This window comes from Agelaius phoeniceus, chromosome 5 (assembly GCF_051311805.1).
Source record: "Agelaius phoeniceus isolate bAgePho1 chromosome 5, bAgePho1.hap1, whole genome shotgun sequence".
Classification (NCBI taxonomy): domain Eukaryota; kingdom Metazoa; phylum Chordata; class Aves; order Passeriformes; family Icteridae; genus Agelaius; species Agelaius phoeniceus.
In genome coordinates, this window is record NC_135269.1 from 66,707,441 (window position 1) to 66,729,352 (window position 21,912).

A 21,912-nucleotide genomic window follows, 5' to 3' on the forward strand; every position below is an offset into this window, starting at 1 on the left:
CTCATTTACAGTCATCTCATACAGTGGTGGTTCTCTTGACTAATCAAGTTACCAGTTCCTTTTCACCCATGAGAACAAGCAGAGAATCCAGCCAGTAAAAATCTAATAATACACTGCAAAATAATTCAGCTTTTAAATAAAAATTCAAAACCAAACATTAGTGCCAACAAGCGAATGACTTTGGTTTCAGCAGGAATCCCACTGTCACTGAGAATGTGACAGCATGCTTCCAGGTCCCCTCCAGTTCCTTTGTTTTGTGGGAGCAGTGAAAAAGATGGCAAAATGGGCACTCAGTGGACAAAATGTGCACCAATTGTGTCAGGGTTGAGAGCAGCATGGTTCTCACACAGGGAAAGCACAGCTGGAGCAGATGCTGTGAACTGTCTGGGCTTGATTTGGGTCCCTACCAGCTCAGCCAGAAGCCTTTTGTTTCCTTCTTGTGGGCATACCCCAAATCAGCACAGGGGGCTGGCCAGATGCTTGTAAATGTTTCTGTGTAGCTGCTGTGGCAACCCACACAGCAAAAAGGAATAGCTTTTAAAAATAAATCTGAGGCTGCCGTGGAGGTATGGAGCAGACAGAGGAAGGAAAGGGGAAGAGCAGTTGAAAGGGAAACATAGGTCATCAAAGTTGTCAGAAAAGAAAAAAAGAAAAAGGTTCAAAACATCTGCTGGAATCATGAGCAACTTTTTACCAGGACTCTGCAGTTTGTTGACAAGTCCATGAAGAAAATCAGCAGTTCAGTTTTTCTAGTAACTGCTCACCAGGGTTACTATTCAGAATTACTGAGTGCTGGAGAGGAGTTTCCTTGCCAGTGCAAATACAGGGCTCCTCTAGAAGGTCCCATCAAGTTCTTCCAGCACAGAGGTGTCTGCAGAGTTGAGTTTTGTTGCTTTATGAGGGCAAACAAATAAAATGAGGATGACTACAGCAATTACACAAACATCTTACTGTGAGGTTCTCCTCCTTTGTCTGATAATGCTCATCCTGGCTGACCTTTAGAGAGATCTTTTCCACCACCCCCACTTCAGGACAGCCCAGTAAAAGGTGTAAGTAAGGTGTTTCATTGAATAAATGCCAGCTATCTTCCTTCATGAAAACTGCAGAAAATACTGGTGGAAAAGATCTGTGAGAGACTCTGCTCCCCCTGAGCCAATGCAGAACTGCCCTGTGGCAATTTTTGCCTCAATCCCCTTTCAATTTAGCTTTAATGGTCTGCTGGAATAGTAGCAATGAAAGATGAAGCTGAAAGCACAAATTTCACTGTTTTGCTGCCAAAATAAAGAATTGTTCCCAGATTCCCTCCAAAGCTCTGTGAAATAACAGCTTTTTCAACCTCCTTGGGCTGAGTGTTTTCACTGAATGCTTGGAGGCCCCTCTAACCCCCATCTGATGACAGGTGCACAGAAAATTTCATGTAGCATCCTGTTGTATCTGACTGCTGCAGATAATAAAGGTCTGCTTGCTCTGTGCCATTGCTCAGGAGGGGCAGGGAACAGGTCACTGCTGAAAAAAAAATGTTTCTATTGATACACCAGCAGCAAAAGGAGGTATAAGAGAATATCCATCCTTTATTGTGTGAGGGGGAAACATAGGGACAAAGGATGAGGTTACTTCATCAAAAAGTTCCCCTGAAGAGCTGAAATTACAAATGTTGTCATGACATCTGAGCAAGAGTCTGACTTAATGCACAGACCTACTTCGGTGGGAGTTGCTGGTAATTGCCACTTGAAAAGCCAAGCCATTTGGACATGCAGTTAAATATCTCGACCTACACCTTCACAAGAAACAGCTACTACCCCAGAAGGAGCTATGGTTGGGGTTTTTTGGTGTATTTTACTGGAATCTTCCTAGGTAATTTTGTTCCATTACAGTTTTTCATAGAACGGGCCTTGTAAGTGGATTGAATTACATGTTTGCTACTGGGATAATTGCAGTTCTTAAGAAGTAGGCTGTATTGTCAAATGGTTTCTCCCAGATTTAATTTCCAAAAAATGCCTCTCCAGGGTTTTGTAAACTGTACTTTACAATTGGGAGGTTTCCTGGGAATTGTATGTGGGTTTCCTCTAAGATCTTTAGATGAATAATTTTGCTGCTTTTATTTTTCCAGATAATGGTTACAAATGTCTTTGTGTGCTCCACTGTTGAATCTCTGACTGTTAGCTTAAACATTAAGGATTTGCTGTAAACAAAAGTGCCTGGGTAACACCTGCTTCATGTCACAGTCCAATTTCTTTTTGGAAGGGCTGCGTCCAGGCTGTGGTAAAATTACAGGCACTCCAGATGTGTGTTCTGCTGTCAGCTGGCCTAGTGAAATCATTGTTTATTGACAGGTTCCCAAGAGTCAGACAGTTCTCAGTCTGCCAAGAAAGACATGCTGGCTGCACTGAAGTCCAGGCAAGAAGCTTTGGAAGAGACGCTGCGCCAGCGCTTGGAGGAGCTGAAGAAACTCTGCCTGCGGGAAGCGGTGGGTGCTGGACACTTTATAGCCTGGAACACTTCTTGCTTTGTTACAGCTGCTTCTTTGGAGCTGGGGTGGGGCCAGGAGATGAGGTTCCTTCCACAGTCACCTCTTACAAAACCCATTGTACAATGGCCTCAGGGAGATCCAACTGTTTCAACGCCAGATTGCAAAGTCCAGGGCTTTTTTCCCCACATCAGCTGGGTGCCCTGTTGGCTTGGGGCAAGGAGGGTGCTCAGCATCCATGTTTGCTCTTTGAAATTGTGAATAGTTTGCATTCAGCCAGGCTTCTTACTAACTTTGATAAGAATGTCCTGCTATTTAAATGCCATAGAAGGCTGTTCTATGTGCTGGTCATCACTTCTCAGAGACTTTTTACTCCACTAGCAAAAATAGCCCCAAGGCTGGCACACTTTCTTCTTGGAGCAGGCCCAACTTTGCATGATTTTTTTTTCTTCTCCAAGCACACTCTGCCATACAGCACACAAGGTCTTATCTGCTCCCTGTAGATTGCCTTCATCCAGTCAGCTCTGGCACTGCTGGAAAGGAATGCCAGTGTGGAGGCAGATCTTGCAAAGAGGAAACACTGTGGTCATCCCAGGTCATGCAGGACAGCTCAGGAACTCATAACCTTCCCACTCACCTGCCAGCTCATTTTGGAGTACATAGGAGGCCATTTAGTGATCAGTTTAATGTTTGGGGAAATCACAAGTCTGTTGCAGCTGTGTGTGGAGATTAGCAGCAGTGTACTCAGGTCATTCAGCAATCCTCCCATGTTTACCAGGCCTGTGTATCTGATTTTAATAACAAATTGTGACATGTAGCACAACAGGAGGCTGGCTGCAGACAGTGGCACAGAGATCTTCCAGTTCTTGCTTAATGTTTGGTGTGTATCTACCTTTTGACAAAAATGGGAGAAATGGGTCACTGATTCAGGTCTCATTGCACTTTGTTTCAATTAATGTATGGTTTTAATGCCAAAAAGAACAAATTGGGGAAAATACCTCTCAACAAAGAACATCAGCAGAAATCTCCGCTGCCCCTGTTCCCATTCTTTACTCCATGGGAGCAATCCCTTCCCACCTGAGAAGTCCTGGTTGATTTCAGCCAACAACTTGTGCTGTGAGAAAGGTCACAGGATCAGATCCAATCTCTAAGTCCATTGAGCTGAGATCATCCACAGGAAAAAAATCACAGCTCTTCAGGGGCTGATTGTCAAGGTCTGGAGGCTCTACTTGGCCCAGAGGAATTTACTACCCTGAGCTAACCCTGCCTGACTGCTGATGACTAATCCCTGCAGCAGCACCAGATGCAGGGGAAGATGTGCCTGTGCCACAGCTGCAGGAGCTCACAGCCCAGTGCCTTCCCTTTTAACACCAGCCCTGTAGTGCCTTCCCTTTTAACACCAGCCCTGGTTCTGCTGCAGCCTCAGGCACTTCAGGAGCAAGCAGGATGCAGGCAAAAGCTCCCACTGGGGCAAGGAGCTGGGGATGAGGAGCAGTAACTCCTTAATGTGCTGTGGCAGGACTGGCCAGAGCCCATCTGTCAGCACATTAAGAGCTGGTAGAAAGTGTTAGTGCTTTCCAAAGGTGATTTGAGAGAGGCAGTTAATGGACACTTGGAATCTGACCCCATCTTGCAACCCTTCAGCTCATCCATCAGCAGCTGCTAGTTGAAAGCTTCCTCTCAGGCTGCCCTTCTTCCTTTCTGCTTTGGCATGGAAATGGTCAAAACAGAGGAAGAGGGTGGCAAACCAGGAGATAAAAAAGAGTTAAAAGTGGGGGCATAATTAAGAAAGCATGGCCAGAACCATTCATAATTCTGGCATCAGGTTACTTTGGGCCATCACTACTCCAGTTACTTATTAATTTAGATTACATTTCACGATCGTGCCTTTGAATACTTTCTAACTTGTGGAGGCAGCATGGTAGCTCACATTCATTTTGTTCTGCTCTGATCTTTACAGATTTTACAGAAGATTAACTCTTTACCCACTGCCCTGCTTCATATCACATTAGGAGTTATAAAGAAAATATCCCTGTTGCCCTTAGGCTACAGGAATCTGTATCTTGGTGCAGTGCTTAGAGCCACAGTGCAAGGAACACATTTTGAAAGAAAAACTGAAATAACCCCACAGGGCTGGAGGGGCATTGCAGAGTGGGACTCTGATATTGCAGCCATGCCTCTTGCAATAGGGGTCTGTGCACATCATCACAGAGCTCTGTTGCAAAATCATTTTGCTGGGAATTGCTTAAAGGGAGGATTTGAAAACGCCAGGTCCTTGTTTCCAAGTGACCTGAAAAGAGTAGAAAGAAAAAACCCCATTAGGGAGTGGGGGAGAGGCCAGGGCAGGCAGGGACTGGGCTGTGCACCCACACTCACATTAAGGTCAGCTGCTGTTCTTTGGGATTCAGATGATTTAGGTTACTCTGCCAGCTGGATCCTCTCAACACTGATGCTGAGGAGCACAAAAGCCTTTTGTCCTTCATGGGGAGACTTTTGAGTACAAGGAGTCTGGGCTGTGCTGGTAGTCAGGCTTCTGCCTTTTTCTGTAGGCAGTTCAATGCCTTCAGTTCAGATGTGTGTGCCTGTATTGTGTAGCCTGGGGCAAAAACCCCACAGCATTAACATCAGAAGTGGTGCTGCTTCCTGTTGTCCACTTATTCTGAAATTCTGCGAGGTTTGCTTCAGATCTTGAACATATCTTTGCAAATAACCCCATCAGTCTGACAGAGTATCAGCTAATAATTGCTCCAAAGCTGCCCATGACATCATTGAGGTTTGGAAAGCATTCTAATACATGAAGTGTTATCAGACAGGTAATGAGGTACCAGGCACTGCTTTTAGTGACCATTTCCATTGCATTCCTCTCAGACACGTCATGAATCAGGTGGGAATGTTTTTCTGTGCAGGTCATAACCTGTGTGGCTGTTACCATTGCAGCTTTCTGACTCAGCAGACCTGCATCCTGCACGAAGGCTCTGGGGTCTGCTCACCCCTCTCAGAAGCAGGGCAGAGCAGATAGGAGCTCTTGGTTCCTGCTCACCCTGCAGCAGAGATGAAAGTCTGTGTGCTGCAAGCCTGCTCAGCCTCAGGCCCTGACACCCTGGGGCTGGGCACCACTTACAGACCTGCTCAGGGCAGGCCACAGAGCTCTGTATTCATGCACAGGTTAGAGAGGAGGTCCCCACCCTCAGTGCTAGGTTCTGAGTTTGCAGGGCTGAGTGCTCTCCTTTGTGTTTATCAGCTGGCTGAACTGGATATGTTGTTAATGAGTACCTGTCATTTTAGGGTCACACAGGAGTGGTGGTGTGCTTTGCTGTGCTGCAGGATTTCCCAGAGCACTAACAGCATTTTCTGCTTACAGGAGCTCACAGGGAAGCTGCCACGAGAATACCCCCTGGATCCTGGGGAGGAGCCACCTATTGTGAGGAGAAGAATAGGAACTGCCTTTAAACTGGATGAGCAGAAAATCCTGCCCAAGGGAGAGGTGAGGCTGTGCCCTTCCCTTCCAGACACGTGTCCCCACCTCAGGTCTCTGAGGTGTCCAGTGAGCATCACCCAGGAGCCATCAGTCCCATGGTCGTTTTTGTTTTAAATTACTGTAACTGGTCACAGTACCCATGTGAGTTTTTTTAATATCCATCACAATAGGGAAGGAGTGAGCGAGTTGGGTAATTTCCTTCAGACTAAAGGTGAAATGATTGAGGTTCAGCCCTTGCTTTTCTAGAGGTAACAGAAATAGCCTAGGTGACCAACTGACCATTGCAGTGCAAGTGCTCTGGTGACAAAGTGCAGTGATTTGTGTGAGCAGGGAGCATATCAGGAGCCCCCCAGGTCATCTGAGCCCTGCTTCTGCCTGTCTTGTTTTTGCAAACAGCCTCTTGCTTTCCACTCCAGTAGCAATCCAAATTCAGGCCCCCTCTAACCAGGGAGAAAAGCATCACCATTATCCATCCTAGCCCTGCCACAGCGAGATAAAAGCATTTTGCTCCCCAGTCCTTAAACAAAAGAGCCTTCATCCCTACCTATGGGGAGCTGGAGTTACATTTTTCTAAGTTTGCCAGGGAGTGTTTGTTCCCTTCCTTGCTCCCACAATGTGCTGGGTCAGTGCCCTGAACCGTGGCTGTGAAAACAGGCCTGCAGCAGCTGTAGGGCAGGACCGGATTCACAGAACAGCTATTGTCTGTGGAGGCACATTTGTCTCAAGACACTTGTGTATATTCCAGTCTTGAGTTTCCTTTTTATTTTTGTGGGAGGGGAGACTGAAGCTGGTTGTGACTGTGTGGTTTGAGGCTCAGTTCAGCCAGGGAATTAACTGTTTGTCGTTTTGTTGGCATTTTCCTTCTGCTGAAAAAATAAACAGCTGGAGCTCTTTAGTTTTGTTCTCAATGGAGCCTGGGAGAGGAATTCCACCGCAGTCAAATATTCATGAACTAGCACCTTTAATTAAGCTTTTCAAAGGGAAGCATGTCTTAGCTGAATTACTCCTAAAACCCCTGCAGTCTGTTGGCTGCTCAGTTATAACCTGATCTCCTGCTTCCCCAGCTCCTGTTGCTACAGGGCAGCTTTTGGGGCCACAGGGTGAGGAATCTCCTTACTCCAGTGGCAGGATTAGGTGTGGAGAGCAGGAAGGTAAAGCAGCTCCTCCCCAGTGCAGGTGCTCAGAAATCCAAACATGCTGACTCAGCTTTTTCTCTGCCTCTCTCTTCGTCTGTCAAATTTTAAGGCTGTGTTGAAAACCATAAATTTCTGTTCTCGAAGAATGATGTTGAGCTGTGTTTGGCTGCCAGTTTGAAAGCATTTAGGGAGGGTACCAATGGTTTTCATGCACTTTTCAGCAAGTGCAAACACTGGAAAATCAATTTTTTTAAATGGTGAAATATTCCCTCAACCACACAAATCCAGGACTGAAATTACTAGCTGTGACAAGGACCTGAAGCAAGGCACTTCCATCTGAAGGCAGATGATAGCTCTCATTTCCTAGAGCTTTATTTATAGGGGCCTCACTGGAGGAAAATAGACAGTTGTGGACAGGAGGAAAATTAATATATTTTTCCTAGGATATACTGAATGATTTAAAGCTGAATCTGTGAAGGTCTGAAATAACAGCTCTCACATCAAGCTCACCATACCTTTAGCAAGACCTTTGTCAGATCAAGACTTGGAGGGAAGGGTCCTGGTTTTTTTCTTGGTAATCACCTTTACCTGGTCTGTAATTCCTGACTCTGGGAAGGCTTTTACCAGGAGATGATGAATCAGATTCCAGGCCTTAAAACCCCATCATGTCAAGTTCACTTTTAATAAGTCTGGCGCTAACAGAGTTTATAAAGTCTTCAAACAAAAAAGGATCTGTTAAAAAGATAGAAGGTGGGTTCACTCTTCAGTGAAGTGAGGAAAATGATAATTATAATTCTAAGGCAATGCTGACTCACCACTGATAGCAAAAGTATATTTTTTAAGCCAGAAACCCAGAATAAAAACTTCAGAGAATGCTTCAGTCTGATTAAATCACACAGCATCAGCTCTTACACTGCTGCTGAACAAAGAGAGGATTTGAACTTGGTAACAGGGATCTCCAGGAATATATGACTGTCTCACCATTCACTAAAAGTAGAAAAACTTGTCTTTTCTTTTTTTTTTTTGTTAATTTGCAGTGTACTGGGTTCCTCTTTCTAGCAGACTAATTCCATTGAGCTGGGGGAGGTAGCCAGATCCGTTGCAGATTAGCAAGGCCCTTTGAAGCTCACAGCCTGGGGTCCCTGTGCAGACTGGGAAGCTCCATATCAGCTTATGCTTTGGCATAAGTTGTCCTAAGTCCCTTATCTTTGGAGGATAACCAAAAATGGCCAGGTAGCTTTCAGGGTACACCGGATTGCATTCAGAAACTCAGCTGAGGCCCTGCAAGGGCTAATGCTGAGGGCTCTGGTTCTTTCTGGCATACAGAAAGCTTGCTGTTGCACACTGCTGGCTCTGAGATCACCCTCCTGGCTGGTAACTCGAGGAGACAATTTTCTGGTGCCATCAGTTGCAGCAGCCCATAATTACTTCAGCTTGTATTTACCCCAAAGTGTTTGGTGGGTGCCAGACAAACCTGTCAAGGAGGATAAAGCTGTGGCTTTGCATCAATACATAGCAGTGAAATCAAATGGGGCTCAAATGTGGAGATAGAAAACAGGGAGAAGGAGCAGGTGGGAGGCAGGTGTAACCCAGAGTTGGGTGTAAAAGGATGAATGTGAATTTGGCCATATTGAACTGCTTGAAAAGTCAAACAGCACACCAGGGTTAGGGCTGGAGCACACATGGCCTCCTTGTGTAGGTCATCCCTTTCACCAGCTGGGCTTCCAGGCACTTTTGAGAGCAGGTAAAGGCAAGATGGGTATGCTCAGAGAGGCCCTGAGGGCAGCAGCATGACTGTGGATGCTTTGCTGATGGAGAACCTTTGGTGGAGGCCACTGGTCAGGTTCTGGAGATCTTCCACATAGGTGGGCTCAGAGAGTTTGGTGGTAACCAGAACCCACTGGCCTTTCACCAGGAGGCAGAGCTGGAGCGCCTGGAGAGGGAATTTGCCATTCAGTCCCAGATCACGGAGGCTGCACGCCGCCTGGCCAGCGACCCCAACGTCAGCAAAAAGCTGAAGAAGCAGAGGAAGACATCCTACCTGAATGCCCTGAAGAAACTGCAGGAGATTGAGAATGCCATCAACGAGTACCGCATCAAATCTGGCAAGAAGCCAACCCAGAGAGCCTCCCTGATCATAGATGGTAAGTGGGACTTGGTGCCCACCAAGTGACACCACCTTGGTGCCCACAGCATCACTGTGGAGGGCAGGGAGCAAAATTCTTACCAAATTTCCCTTCCCTCCTCCTCCCTGTTCTGCCTGGAGGGCCCCAGGGGTGCTATCAGAGGGTGCTGTGCATTAGGGATGTGCTGGGTCACAGCAGCAAAGCTGTGGTGTGCTGTGGATGATCAGGGTGTCAGCAGAGCAGGCTGTGACTCCTTTGTTCACCTGTGAAATTGCTCTCCTGGTGTCTCCTCCAGAGCAGTGCAGTACAAATGTAATTAATGTTAGCAGATAGGGGTGAGCTCTCTAGCTCAAAGGCATTTGTAAAATCAAAGCGGGAGCAGTCTCATTGCTGTGTTCAAATATTTCTTTTCATTTTCTTTTTTTAACAATGTAATTCTCAGGGCACTTTATGGTTTACTGGGTTGTTGATTGATTTTTCATGAAATCCATGACTTTCTGCCATGGTTCTTTCTCTCTTGTGGATTTTCCCCTTTCCCTTTGACTTGCAGAGCTTTTCTCTGTGCTTTTGTGCAGGAACTGAGATTAGAGCTGCTGTATTTGTGACCTGGGTACCAAATTGCACCTCAGTCTGAGATAACAGACAGCCATGAGGACACAGGTTGGGGGAGGCAGCTCAAATATCTGCATGCCAAGGACCTGAGAGCTTTTACTGCTGCTGCTGAGGATGCTCCAAAAACATTTCCTTGAATTCCACAGAACTTATACTTGGTGTGAGCCTTTAGTTAGCAGCAGGATGATCATTTTAAGATGGATCAAACCCAGAGTCCTTAAGGGCCAAGATGTAAATCCCACTAATGGCACTGTGCCAGTTTGCATCCTCTGGGGATCTCAGCTCTCTGTTGTTACTCAGTCTTAATCCCCAGTTATTGAAAAGACTTAGCAGCTCCTTGGAAGGCAGCCTGCTATTGAGAGACCTGACCTGCAGCTCTGCCCTCCCAGCCTGAGAGTGGGCTGAGTCAACCATTCATAGGAATTTTGCCTCTTGCTCTGGGGGGAGGAAGGCGTGGGTGACTGCTTAAGGCTAAGACTCAGTGGACAAAGACCATGGTGCAGTTGAGCACTCAGTCATTGCAAATCTTGGGACCATCTGACCATCTTGGTATTTTCTTCTCTTCAGAAGGAAACATTGCCAGTGAAGACAGCTCCCTCTCAGATGCCCTTGTTCTCGAGGATGGTATGTTGGCTGCTGTATGTTCGGGAGAGTGGGAAGGGATGTAGGAACTCCTGACTGACACTCAAAATGGAATTACTGTTCTGTGTAATAGTCCACAGACAGATCCCAGAAGAAAAAAAAGTTTGGTTTCCCCTAATGATTTCCCTCTTTGACTCTACTTCAAGCCAACTAGGACTAATAATAGTTACAATCAGACTAAACCTCCCCAAACTGGCCTTCCTCCACATCTCAGCCCACGCATTCTTCAAAGCCGTGCTCTTCCTATGCTCAGGCTCCATCATTCACAGCCTAAATGGCGAACAAGATATCCAAAAAATAGGAGGGCTCCAAAAAATACTATCCACAACCACTGCATGCCTTACCATCAGCAACCTCGCCCTAATATGAACACCATTCCTAGCAGGGTTCTACTCAAAAGACCAAATCATCGAAAATCATCATTATGGTTTCCCCATAATGTCTGACTCTTTATCTTGTAGTCTGACATCAGGCATGGAGCAGTTAATATTGCTATGGTTACTGCTCTGAATTATTTCAAAAGACAGTCCTAGAATGGCCCATCACACACTCTTGCTGGCCATTCTCTCCCAACATGAGAATGTCAGCCAGTGCCCTTTTGAAAGTCAGGTCTTCAGGATGTCCCTAAGCACAGCCGGGGGAAGCAGGGCAAGGAAGCAGGCTCTGGAGGTGCGTGGCATCTCTCTAGGCTGTGCTGCCATTGGGGGTGTCACACAGCCATCACCTCTCTCCCTTCTCTCCACAGAGGACTCTCAGGTCACCAGCACAATCTCCCCCCTGCAGTCCCCGCACAAAGGCCTCCCTCCGCGGCCGCCGCTGCACAGCCGGCCCCCGCCGCCGCAGTCGCTGGAGGGGCTGCGCCAGATGCATTTCCACCGCAGCGACTACGACAAGTCCCCCATCAAACCCAAGATGTGGAGCGAGTCATCCCTGGATGAGCCCTATGAGAAGGTCAAGAAGCGCTCCTCGCACAGCCACTCCAGGTGAGCCAGGTCTCTTGAAGCTCCAGTGTAGGAGCGTCGGGAGGTAGCGTGGTCGGGATGGACGGAGACGAGAGATCTCTGCAGCCAGATCGTGGAACTTGAGGTTTATTGCAAAGGGCCTGGGTGCAGGGGCCTGCTGGGAGCTGCCAGCCACAGCTTGGAGCAGGCCTGAGAGCAGAGAGGGGCAGAGAGGATGAGAGGGTAAGAGAGTAAGAGGGTAAGGGAGTAAAAAAGGTAATAGCATTGAAGGGTAAGAGAGTGAGGTTCCCATTACAATACAATAAATCTTCTTCTGTGTTGAATATTCTAATTCTCACTAACCAATCTACTACAATATGCAAATCCTATAGCATTTGCATGCAGCCTATAAGAATCATTACATTACCATACTGTGTTACATTTTAAACCCTAAACACTCCTCTTTGGACCTCTTCTGCCAAGCTAGTAGGGTCTGCTCTGACCCTTGGAGCTGTCTACAAGCAGAGGGTATTGTTTCATCAAAAGGGGATTACCTTCAGCCAGCCATACCATTGTTTTCCAGTTGTTCAGTAACTAAAGTATCTCAAAGCTTGCTTTCATTTCAGTCTCACTTATAGTTTCTATATTCTCAAAATCTTTTGCCAGACAATCATATTTATAAGGCTTTCCTGTTTCATCTTCCCCAACACTCCAGCACAGAGATATTCCCTGCTTGCAGGAGGGACAGGTGGGAGCCCTTTCAGAATTTACAGTGTTGTCCCTTACTAAAAGGAGACTTTTGGCCAATAGGCAGGTCATCAAAACAGGCTACAGCCACATGATTGCTGTTTGGTATCTCAGTGTTATTCTACAAAACATTTAGAAGGGTTGGATGGTGGATCATCTGAGGGCTTTGACAGGGCTTGGCCTTGACCTCTGGCACCACAAGGGCTGGGACACAAGCTCAGAACAGCGGCTGACCCAACTCCCACTCACCCCTGCAAGATCCCAGGCACGTGCCTGAGATCTGGAAGGATGTGTGGGAGCCACTTCCCCAGATTCCTGTGGGAGAGCTGAAGCAGGGTGTTTCTCTGCAGCAGCCACAAGCGGTTCCCCAGCAGCGGGAGCTGTGCTGAGGCAGGAGGCAGCAGCTCACTGCAGAACAGCCCCATCCGGAGCCTTCCCCACTGGAATTCCCAGTCCAGCATGCCGTCGACGCCGGATCTGCGGGTACGCAGCCCGCACTACGTCCACTCCACGCGGTAAGTCATGCCAGCTCCAGCCTCACCTTGCTTACCCCGAAATAAATTGGTCTTGCTTTATCCTTCCCTCAGGGTATGGACTAATTCCCAGTTCAGGAAAGGACACAAACCAGTCCTGTTCACATAAGAGGCTCATGTGCTTGTGCCAGTTGAGAATCTCTCCTGAACTGACATCCTGAAATCCCTTCAGATAAACACGATTCTGCCCCTCATCCCTTCCCTGAAGTGATCAAGCTTTTCTTTGCTGGGACCTTTCATCTCAGACTGTTTATAGGTTCTACAGGCCACTTTTAAAATGCATTTGGTGCTACTGCTTAAGTTCTGCAGTAAATTCCTCCATGGATCCAGCTGGAGAGAACATGTTTCTTCCTGTCTGATACAAAATGTTGAATAGTGTTAATTTTCCCTCATGGATGAAATGTTTGCAGGAGTGTAATGTTATGGGGAGATCACGAGCAATCCAGCCAGGGACCCAGGTGGCAGTGGAATTTAGCCCAGGGTTGACAGAGGAAAGAGCTGAAGTGTGTAAGGGACATGATTGGATGTGTGGGGCCAAATTTCACTGTGATCTTTAGCAGGATTTTTACAAACTGTTCAGCTTCATTGCTCTTTTGCTTTTGTGGCAAGCACCGTGGCCACTGCAGGGAGCAGAACTGATCCAGAGCTGTGTTCTGGTCTGTGTCCTGCCCTAAGGGGAAGTGCTACCATCATTTAGCTCAGAATAAATCAAGAGTTATGCCAACACATCAGCCTCGGGCAGAGACAATACAAGGCATTAAAGCTCTGGGTTAAATTTGTTACAAACTTTTGGCTGAGGGTACCTGTCAATGGTGCAATGTCTGTTAACCCTGGAGCCAAGCTGTATGAGAAATGAGCTTGGCACAGGGCTTGAAAAGTGGCCTTAACTGAGTAGGGGACATTTGGGTGTTTGAAACAACCATTTCTCAGTCTGTAGCTCATTCATGAGCTGCATGCGCTGGCCTTAGCCATCCATCATGTAGATCTGTTTCTGCTCCTTGAATGGATGGGTGGAGCTCTTCAAACAGCTGGGGTGAATAGAGACCTCCCAGACTTGGCCATGAATCAAGCCTTGTAAACTGTGATTTGGGGTGGTTGCCTGAAGGGCTGTCACCAATGATGGGCATTACCCATGGTTAGGCCCCAGTAGCACCAAGCTGCTTGGCAAGGGGTGACTTTTTCAATGGCCGGTGGAGAAATCACAACATTCAGGGCTAAGTATGGGCAGTCTGTCTGTCTGTCTGTCTGTCTCTCATCAGGTGGATTGTGCCCATGCAGGACTTTCATGGGCTGCTTGCAAGGGAATCTCACCACATTTGTGGTCTGTGAGATGCCAAGGCTTGAGGTTCCCCAGCTTTACCCTTCAGACTGGGCTTTTCCCAGGCTGGCATGCCGCAGAGGAACTGGATTGGGCAGGGGTTTATGTCCCTCATGGTGCTGCAGATTCAATGTCACCACCAGGGAACTGGAGAGGAACAGGAACAGGACCTAATCAATCAAGCCCTGCAGCAGGGAAGCAGATTGCATTGCAGGCAGCAGCCCCAAGCAGTGCTGGAAGGGTTCAGGTTTTCAATGCCCTTGAATTCCTTTGGTGTCTGTGTGTACGGACAGGGATGGGGAACGATTCAGCCTGTTGACTTACAGCCTGCTTTTTTTCCTGGTGCCTGCAGGTCAGTAGATATCAGCCCAACCAGACTGCACAGCTTAGCTCAGCACTTTAGACACCGGAGCTCCAGTTTGGAGTCACAAGGAAAGCTCCTGGGCTCAGAAAATGAGACAGGGAGCCCTGATTTCTACACCCCAAGGACTCGTAGCAGTAATGGCTCTGACCCCATGGACGACTGCTCTTCCTGCACCAGCCATTCCAGCTCGGAGCACTACTACCCTGCTCAGATGAACCCCAACTACTCCACCCTGGCAGAGGATTCCCCGTCAAAAGCCAGAGAGCGGCAGAGGCAAAGGCACAAATCAGCAGGAAACCTGGTCTCTTCCAATTCAGGGAGCATGCCCAACCTGGCTGCGAGGAACGGGACGGGACACCACCGTGTCTACCTGCACAGCCAGAGCCAGCCCTCCTCCCAGTACAGGATCAAAGAATATCCCCTGTACATCGAGGGCAGCTCCACGCCCGTGGTGGTGCGGAGCCTGGAGAACGACCAGGAGGGACACTACAGCGTGAAAGCACAATTCAAAACCTCCAACTCCTACACGGCAGGGGGAATGTTTAAGGAGAACTGGCACGGGGATGAAGTGGACTCTGTCAGGCTCACCCCATCCCGCTCCCAGATCATAAGGACTCCATCTCTGGGCAGGGAGGGCCACGAGAAGGGCTCGGGCAGGACTGCGGTGTCGGACGAGCTGCGGCTCTGGTACCAGCGCTCCACGGCCTCCCACAAGGAGCACAGCCGCCTCTCGCACACCAGCTCCACCTCCTCGGACAGCAGCTCCCAGTACAGCACATCTTCTCAAAGCACCTTTGTGGCACACAGCCGGGTCACGAGAATGCCTCAGATGTGTAAAGCAACATCAGGTGAGAGCCAGGCCCAGGCAGGGGCGGGAGGGATGGGAGCCTCATTCAGCCCGGGTCAATGCCAGGTGTTACACCCCAGCTGGAGAGCAGTACCAGGACACAGCATGTTATCACAGTCTCAAGCTGCGCCAAGGGAGATACAGGCTAGAATTAGGGAGGAAGTTTTTCACAGAAAGAGTGGTCAAATACTGGAATCATCTACCCAGGAAGGTGGTGGAGTCACCATCCCTCGATGTGTTTAAAAAAAGACTGGATGTGGCACTTGGTGCCATGATCTAGCTGAGGTGTTAGAACATGGGTTGGACTCGATGATCTTAAAGGCCTCTTCCAACCTAGAAATTCTGTGATTTGGCCTGCACACACTGCTCACCAAGCCTGGAGGTGTAACACTGAGGGGCAAGCCTTGCCCAAGACGTTCATCAATGGGAATGTTTGGAAACATCCATGGAAATCATCACTTTGCAATGATGGGCTCAAAAGACAGAGAGGGACCAAAGCCTGGTTATTGCCAGGTCTTTCCTCAGAGTGCAGTTGGGTTTTGGGTGATGGCACTAGAGGCTGAAGGTGACAAATCTATGGGAGCATCACTATTCATAATCCCAGCAAGGGGAGCAATGAAGCAAGCAGGGGTTCAGCACAGACTAGGAGAATATCCATATATTCTCAGTGTACTCATATATGTACTCAGTGAAACACCAAAAGTATGAGAAAGGCTAAGTGGGGCATCCCAGCCCCTCCACCCCCCATGAAAATGTTTGAGCAATGACATCTTTGTGCACTGCTGAGACTTAGTTTTCCCATGCAGCTCCAATAACTCTGCTGATAATACCCTGAAACTCAGAGTGCTGCAGTTTGTGCAGTATTTTGCCTCTGTGTTATGTACAGAGCGTTGCTGTTAATATTAAACATATATGTTACGTACACCTCTGTGCTGTTAATATTAAATGGTAAGAAAACAGTCAAATTCATTACACTGGGAAGGAAGGCTGCCATGTGTGTGAAACAGTCCAGGGTTAAATATTTACTAGCCATCAGTCACTCCTTGTCCAGCCAGTGTGGACAGATCAAGGACTTGCTAAAAACCTGAGCCACATGCCTCAGCCTCAGCATGGGTGACACCATTGCCCCAGCTGCACTTGCCACTGCCTCCCAGGCAGAGCAGTGCATTGTCCACCCATGCTGGCTGCTGGCCTTCTGCCATCCCAGCGTGGTGTCCAGTCCATGGTGAGCCCTACCCTGGCACCAGGGGGGCCCTGCACTCGCTGCCAACTCCAGTGTGGAGTCAGAGGCTCCTCGTGGGCCACCAGCAGCTCCCCAAGAAGGGGCTGGTTGATGTGTGATGCCAACACTCATAGGAGTACCAGGGGTGTACCAAGACACAACTGAGTAGCTGCTAGAACCATCCTGTGTCTCACTATGAAAATCTCTCTTCCTCCCTTTGGTTGATGGGCATTTCTGTTCCATGCAGCAAAAGAAAATTCTTGAACACTGGAAAGCTTTTGGTTAGCCTTGGAAATGGTACCAGTTCAGGAAAATGGTGGATTGGGGTGAGAGCACATAAAGATCACTGTCAGGCAGTCCATTCCTTAACTCAGCTGGGTTTTAAACCTGAATGTGATACCTGTGCAGCCCAGGAATGTTCAGTAATCACAGTTGGCAGCATAGATTGGTTTTGCATTCAGAGTCTGTTCCCAATCACAGCTATGGGAGGATACTGACCTCAGGAGCTGTCAGCTCCAGAAGCAGATTAAAATTTGCTTTGCCCTTTAGGTGTCATTTGGCAGCAGCTAAAGAATTTAACAGCAGAGAGAGGGGTGCCAGGCAGAAGCCTCCATCATTTCAGCAGATAGGTCAGTTGGGCTGCACACTGTCCTTCAAAGAGGATGAGACTTCTAGTCATGTATTACATTCTAGACATGTGTTAAATTCAGAGGTCACTGTATAGACTTGAGGAGGAAGAAAGATTAGTGAGGTGGTTTTATTTGCTGGACCCTCACCAGGGAAATTTCCCCAAGAGCCACTGCCCATTTATAGTCCAGCTTGCTTCTGTCTTTGCTTCATGCTGAGCCTTCCTTTGGTCCCTAATAGGACTGTCAACAAAGGCAGGCATTTTTTACAAACCCACAGTGAAAGGGAGTTGTAGCTTTTGAAATCTTCACAGCAGTGTACTTGTCCAGGCTCTCACCACTGCCAGTCCTGGCTCCTGGGGATACAGAGCATCTCCCCCCACCCCTGGAAACAGGAGGCTGAGCCGGGCAGGCTGAGCTCCTCCACTTCAGGATTATGGACTCCAAGCAGCAGTAACCAAGTTACTGGGAGAATGTGGTGTGTGCCAGGCCAGGATCAGGAGAGCCTGGGTGGCTGTGCTGAGCTGGAGACTGAGTGTTCCTGCAGAGCTGAGGGCAGATCCAGCCCGTGACGTGCAGTGGTGTCAGCACACACAGGCTGTGCTCCCGTGCCGTGTTCGGGCACAGTCACCCAGGAACGGGGCGAGGCCTGTCCCAGGCTGTGTTTGCTCACAGCCAGACATGTTCCTGCTGGTCTGACCAGCTGATGCTTCTGAAGCACCCTGACCTTTGTGTTCTCCCCTCACCAGTCGTTTTTCTCCACCCTTGGTTGTTTTCCAGCTGCCTTACCTCACAGCCAGAGGAGTTCCACGCCATCGAGCGAGCTCGCAGCCACGCCGCCGGGCAGCCCCCACCACATCCTCACCTGGCAGACTGGGTGAGTGTCTGTGGGGGCAGCTCAGAGAATCCACCTACCTCAGTGCCAGTGGGAAAAAGCTCCCCACACACTGTGGGGAATGTTTCCCATGTGCTCCATAGCCTACATCCACATGGAGCATTTCCAGTCCCCCACTTGTGCTCTCATGGTGATGGAGCTCTGGTTTAGGCTGAGCAAGACATGGCTGAGTCATCCACACCCAGCACTGCTCCAAGCAGTGTCAGATCCACAAGGAAAGGAGCCCTGCAGGTTCCTCCTGCTTGGACTGTCTCCTTCCTCCAGTCTTCTTCCTATGCTGAAATAGCTGATGTTTCTTTTTTAGCAGCCATCACACTGGCTGTCCACACCAAGACCTTGTTCGAAAGGCAAGGTTGGTGCCTGCCATACCTGCGTGTGCAAAAACCTCATTTTTCTGCTCAGTTTTCCCCAGCAATGTGTCTGCATGACTTTTAGGGGCATCTTTTTGTAGCTACCACTGACATGAAGGTGCTTCACCAGAGTGTGAGGAAAGCATTACACACCCATAGCCATTATGATTGTAAATACAGTAATTGGGTTCTTTGGCACCTCTTTACAAGGCAGGGAGTTCCAGGAGTAAATAAACAGCCTTTTGCAAGCTCCCATGGGTATTCTCTAGCACTCTCTGTCCAGCAATTCTGTCCTGCCATGTGAAATAAAGGTCATTTCCAGATCCCATCTAACTCAGCACATCCAGTGGGATGAGATTTTGGCGAGATCAGCTAGATCTGACACTACAGTCCTCAAAATACCCCAGTGCTTTGAATAGGAAAACAGAGCTGATACCCTGAGTCATGAGTTGGAACTAACTTTGAAAACATTTCACTGTGCAGCCACTGGAAAATCTCCTGCTCTTTAATTACCCATGTCACCTATGACCAGGTTTGACCTCTGGTTTTACTCCAGCACTGTTTGTGACTGCACTTTAAATTGGAGCTGAGGAGAGCCATAGCCACAACCCCTTAGGCTTACCTGGATTTTAAATTCACACATTTGACATCCAGTCTCATATGGTCTTTGAATGTGCTTTCAGCTTTAGAACAGAAAAATGTTCTTGGTCCCATTTCACTAAAAGTCATGGGATAGCAAGATAGGCAAAATGGTACCTGCCTTTACCATACACTGTAATTTCCACTATTTAGGTTTTGAGACTAAATTCAAATCTTAGTCTCAGTCTCCATCCCAATTCTAATTCTTCTAAATAACTCAGTGATCATCAGAATTAAAACTGGTGAGCAGCCAGCTGAGACATCTGTTTGGATAATCCCAGCTTTTCTTATTTTTCCATTCAAGCTGTCCTGCACCTTGCATCTCACAGCAAAAATACTTTTAAGCTAAATTCTCAGCTGGTGAAAGCAAAGCTATCTGGATTTATAGCTTAGGCCCTGCACCAACAACTAGTGCAAAAAGAACTAGAGACAACTCAACACTTGTTTTGTACCTGAGCATAGCACCCAAGTGTATGTGTATAAATACAGGAGTGGATCCAGTCTGCCATTAGATGCACAACAGATTCCTCCACTGCAGGAGTGGCTGTGCCCTCCCAGATTGACAGTTCTCCCCAGCCTGTTTTTGTGTCACTAACTTTTCCTAAAGATGATTCACCAACTTGTTTCCCCACTGGATTAATAAGCTCATAACAATGTCTGTGTCACTTCTTTTCTTTAACATTTCCTCTCTCCTCTTTCCTCCTTTTTTGCTCTCCTTTGTTCAGAGAAGCAACAGACAACTCACCCACTATGGATGAGTCTCAGTCTCCAACCCACCAAAGTACTGATGAATAGAGGTATAGTAAGGGAACGTTTTGTTCTTTCCTCCTCCTGCCCCACAGTCGGTGAGCACAGTGCAGTGTCCGGCCTCCTGCTGGAGCTGCCCTTCAGCTCTGTGCCCCTTTGTGTGCCAGCCAGGCTCCCTGCAGGGCTGGGGAGCATTCCAACCCTCTGTGCTTTTCCAGAGAGCCTCTGCCTGTGGCACTGTCCCCTGTGAAAGGGACTCGGGGCCAGCCTGCTCTGTGTCCCTGCCCTCCCCTGTGAGAGGGACTTGGGGCCAGCCTGCTCTGTGTCCCTGCTCTCCCCTGTGAGAGGGACATGGGCCCAGCCTGCTCTGTGTCCCTGCCCTCCCCTGAGAGAGGGACATGGGGCCAGCCTGCTCTGTGTCCCTGCCCTCCCTGTTAAAGGGACTCGGGGCCAGCCTGCTCTGTGTCCCTGCCTTTCCCTGTGAGAGGGACATGGGGCCAGCCTGCTCTGTGTCCCTGCCTTTCCTGTTATAGGGACTCATGGCCAGCCTGCTCTGTGTCCCTGCCTTTCCCTGTTATAGGGACATGGGGCCAGCCTGCTCTGTGTCCCTGCCTTTCCTGTTATAGGGACTCATGGCCAGTCTGCTCTGTGTCCCTGCCTTTCCCTGTTATAGGGACTCATGGCCAGCCTGCTCTGTGTCCCTGCCTTTCCCTGTTATAGGGACTCATGGCCAGCCTGCTCTGTGTCCCTGCCTTTCCCTGTTATAGGGACATGGGGCCAGCCTGCTCTGTGTCCCTGCTCTCCCCTGTGAAAGGGACATGGGGCCAGCCTGCTCTGTGTCCCTGCCTTTCCCTGTTATAGGGACTCAGGGCCAGCCTGCTCTGTGTCCCTGCCCTCCCCTCAGGGCCAGCCTGCTCTGTGTCCCTGCCTTTCCCTGTTAAAGGGACTCGGGGCCAGCCTGCTCTGTGTCCCTGCTGAGGCTGAACGAGCACAGAAAGTGGGGAGGGAACAAATCTGTGGCTGAGGAGAGCTGAAAGCAGCCTGGGCAGAGCTGTGGGGACAGTCTGGGAGCAGCCTGCTGGGCACACCAGGGTGAGCTCAGCAGCCCTGGTCAGAGCTCCCAGGCTCGCTCCAGCCACAACTCCATCACACCTTCCTCCTCCCTCCCTGCCACAGAGATGAGGCTGTTTGCAGCACCAGCAGAGAGGTTTTATGGAACAAGGAGCAGCCCTGGCCCCATTCCTGTGGGAAGACAGAGGGGGAAGGGTGGAGGGAACAAAAAAACCCTCAGAGTATTTCTGTTTTAATTAAACTGCCATCGCTGTCTGACACTCTCATTTGAATCTACATCCATTCACAGCTGGCATCTGTCAAGTACTTCAAGCCCAGCTTTCTAGAGTTATCCCATAAACCTCTGTACTCCAGCACTGAGCTGGGAAACAAAAGGCTCTTTAACATGCAAATGTCGATGCCCTTGCTCAGGTTCCTCTCAGACACCAATCCCAGGGAAACCAGGTGGAAAACAGGGCAGAGGAAGCAGGAACTGCACCAGATGTGAGATCAGTGCTGTGAGGTGGGGAGGGAATGCAGGAAGGAGTGAGAATCCCTCAGTAAACAGAAAAAATATGCATCTCCTGCCTTTGGCCTCAAAGCAGTCTCTGGTTTGGAAGTTGGTTCAAATCAAAGTGTGAGGGAGAGACATCAATTCTGGCTGTGACTGCACAGATAAAAAAGCAGTCACTTTTCAAAAGATCCAGATTTTGCCCTGTTTTCCTCTGGGAAAGAGCTCCACAGTCTAAGCCAGGAGCTGATGCTGGGTAGAGCTCTTAACATAAATAGCAGAGAAAATTCTTATTAATTGTCTCACCTATTCAGTACAGGCAAAGAAAAAGCCAGGCAGCAAAAAATTTGTCAGGAAACAGCCCCAGATGAGGACTAGGCCCCTGCAGCAGAACATGGTCCTTTCCACATCAAACCTGGCATGCTCTCACTAGTCCCCTCCTGGTTCATGCCTGGAAAGCCACATCACTCTGGGACTGCTCAGTGATGCACAAGGCTCTGCCCAGAGCAGAAGAGCTACAGAAAGTGCCACCACCCTCCTCCTTCAGTGTTCCCACTGGGTGGTACAGCCCATGTCCGAGTGAGCTGCTCTAAGGAGTTGCTCCCTGGAGAGCATCCTATAGAAAAATCTCTATCCCAACTTCCTGCTGAGCAGGACAGCA

At 48.7% G+C, this 21,912-nt stretch overlaps 1 protein-coding gene across 11 annotated transcripts in view; it reads left to right on the top strand.

Moving 5' to 3' along the window:
• Positions 1–21,912, top strand: part of FRMD4A (FERM domain containing 4A) — a 369,788-nt gene that overhangs the window by 343,960 nt on the left and 3,916 nt on the right. For 9 of the 11 annotated variants that reach the window (XM_077179219.1, XM_077179217.1, XM_077179215.1 and 6 more), the window contains 8 exons: positions 2,334–2,467; positions 5,829–5,951; positions 8,997–9,225; positions 10,387–10,443; positions 11,207–11,444; positions 12,500–12,664; positions 14,353–15,212; positions 17,840–17,936. In XM_077179219.1, the coding sequence (XP_077035334.1) occupies positions 2,334–2,467; positions 5,829–5,951; positions 8,997–9,225; positions 10,387–10,443; positions 11,207–11,444; positions 12,500–12,664; positions 14,353–15,212; positions 17,840–17,936 (1,903 nt within the window). Of the gene's footprint in view, positions 1–2,333; positions 2,468–5,828; positions 5,952–8,996; positions 9,226–10,386; positions 10,444–11,206; positions 11,445–12,499; positions 12,665–14,352; positions 15,213–17,839; positions 17,937–19,668; positions 19,741–21,912 lie in introns of all 11 variants that reach the window. The other 2 variants (XM_077179220.1, XM_077179213.1) reach the window with 2 other exon arrangements.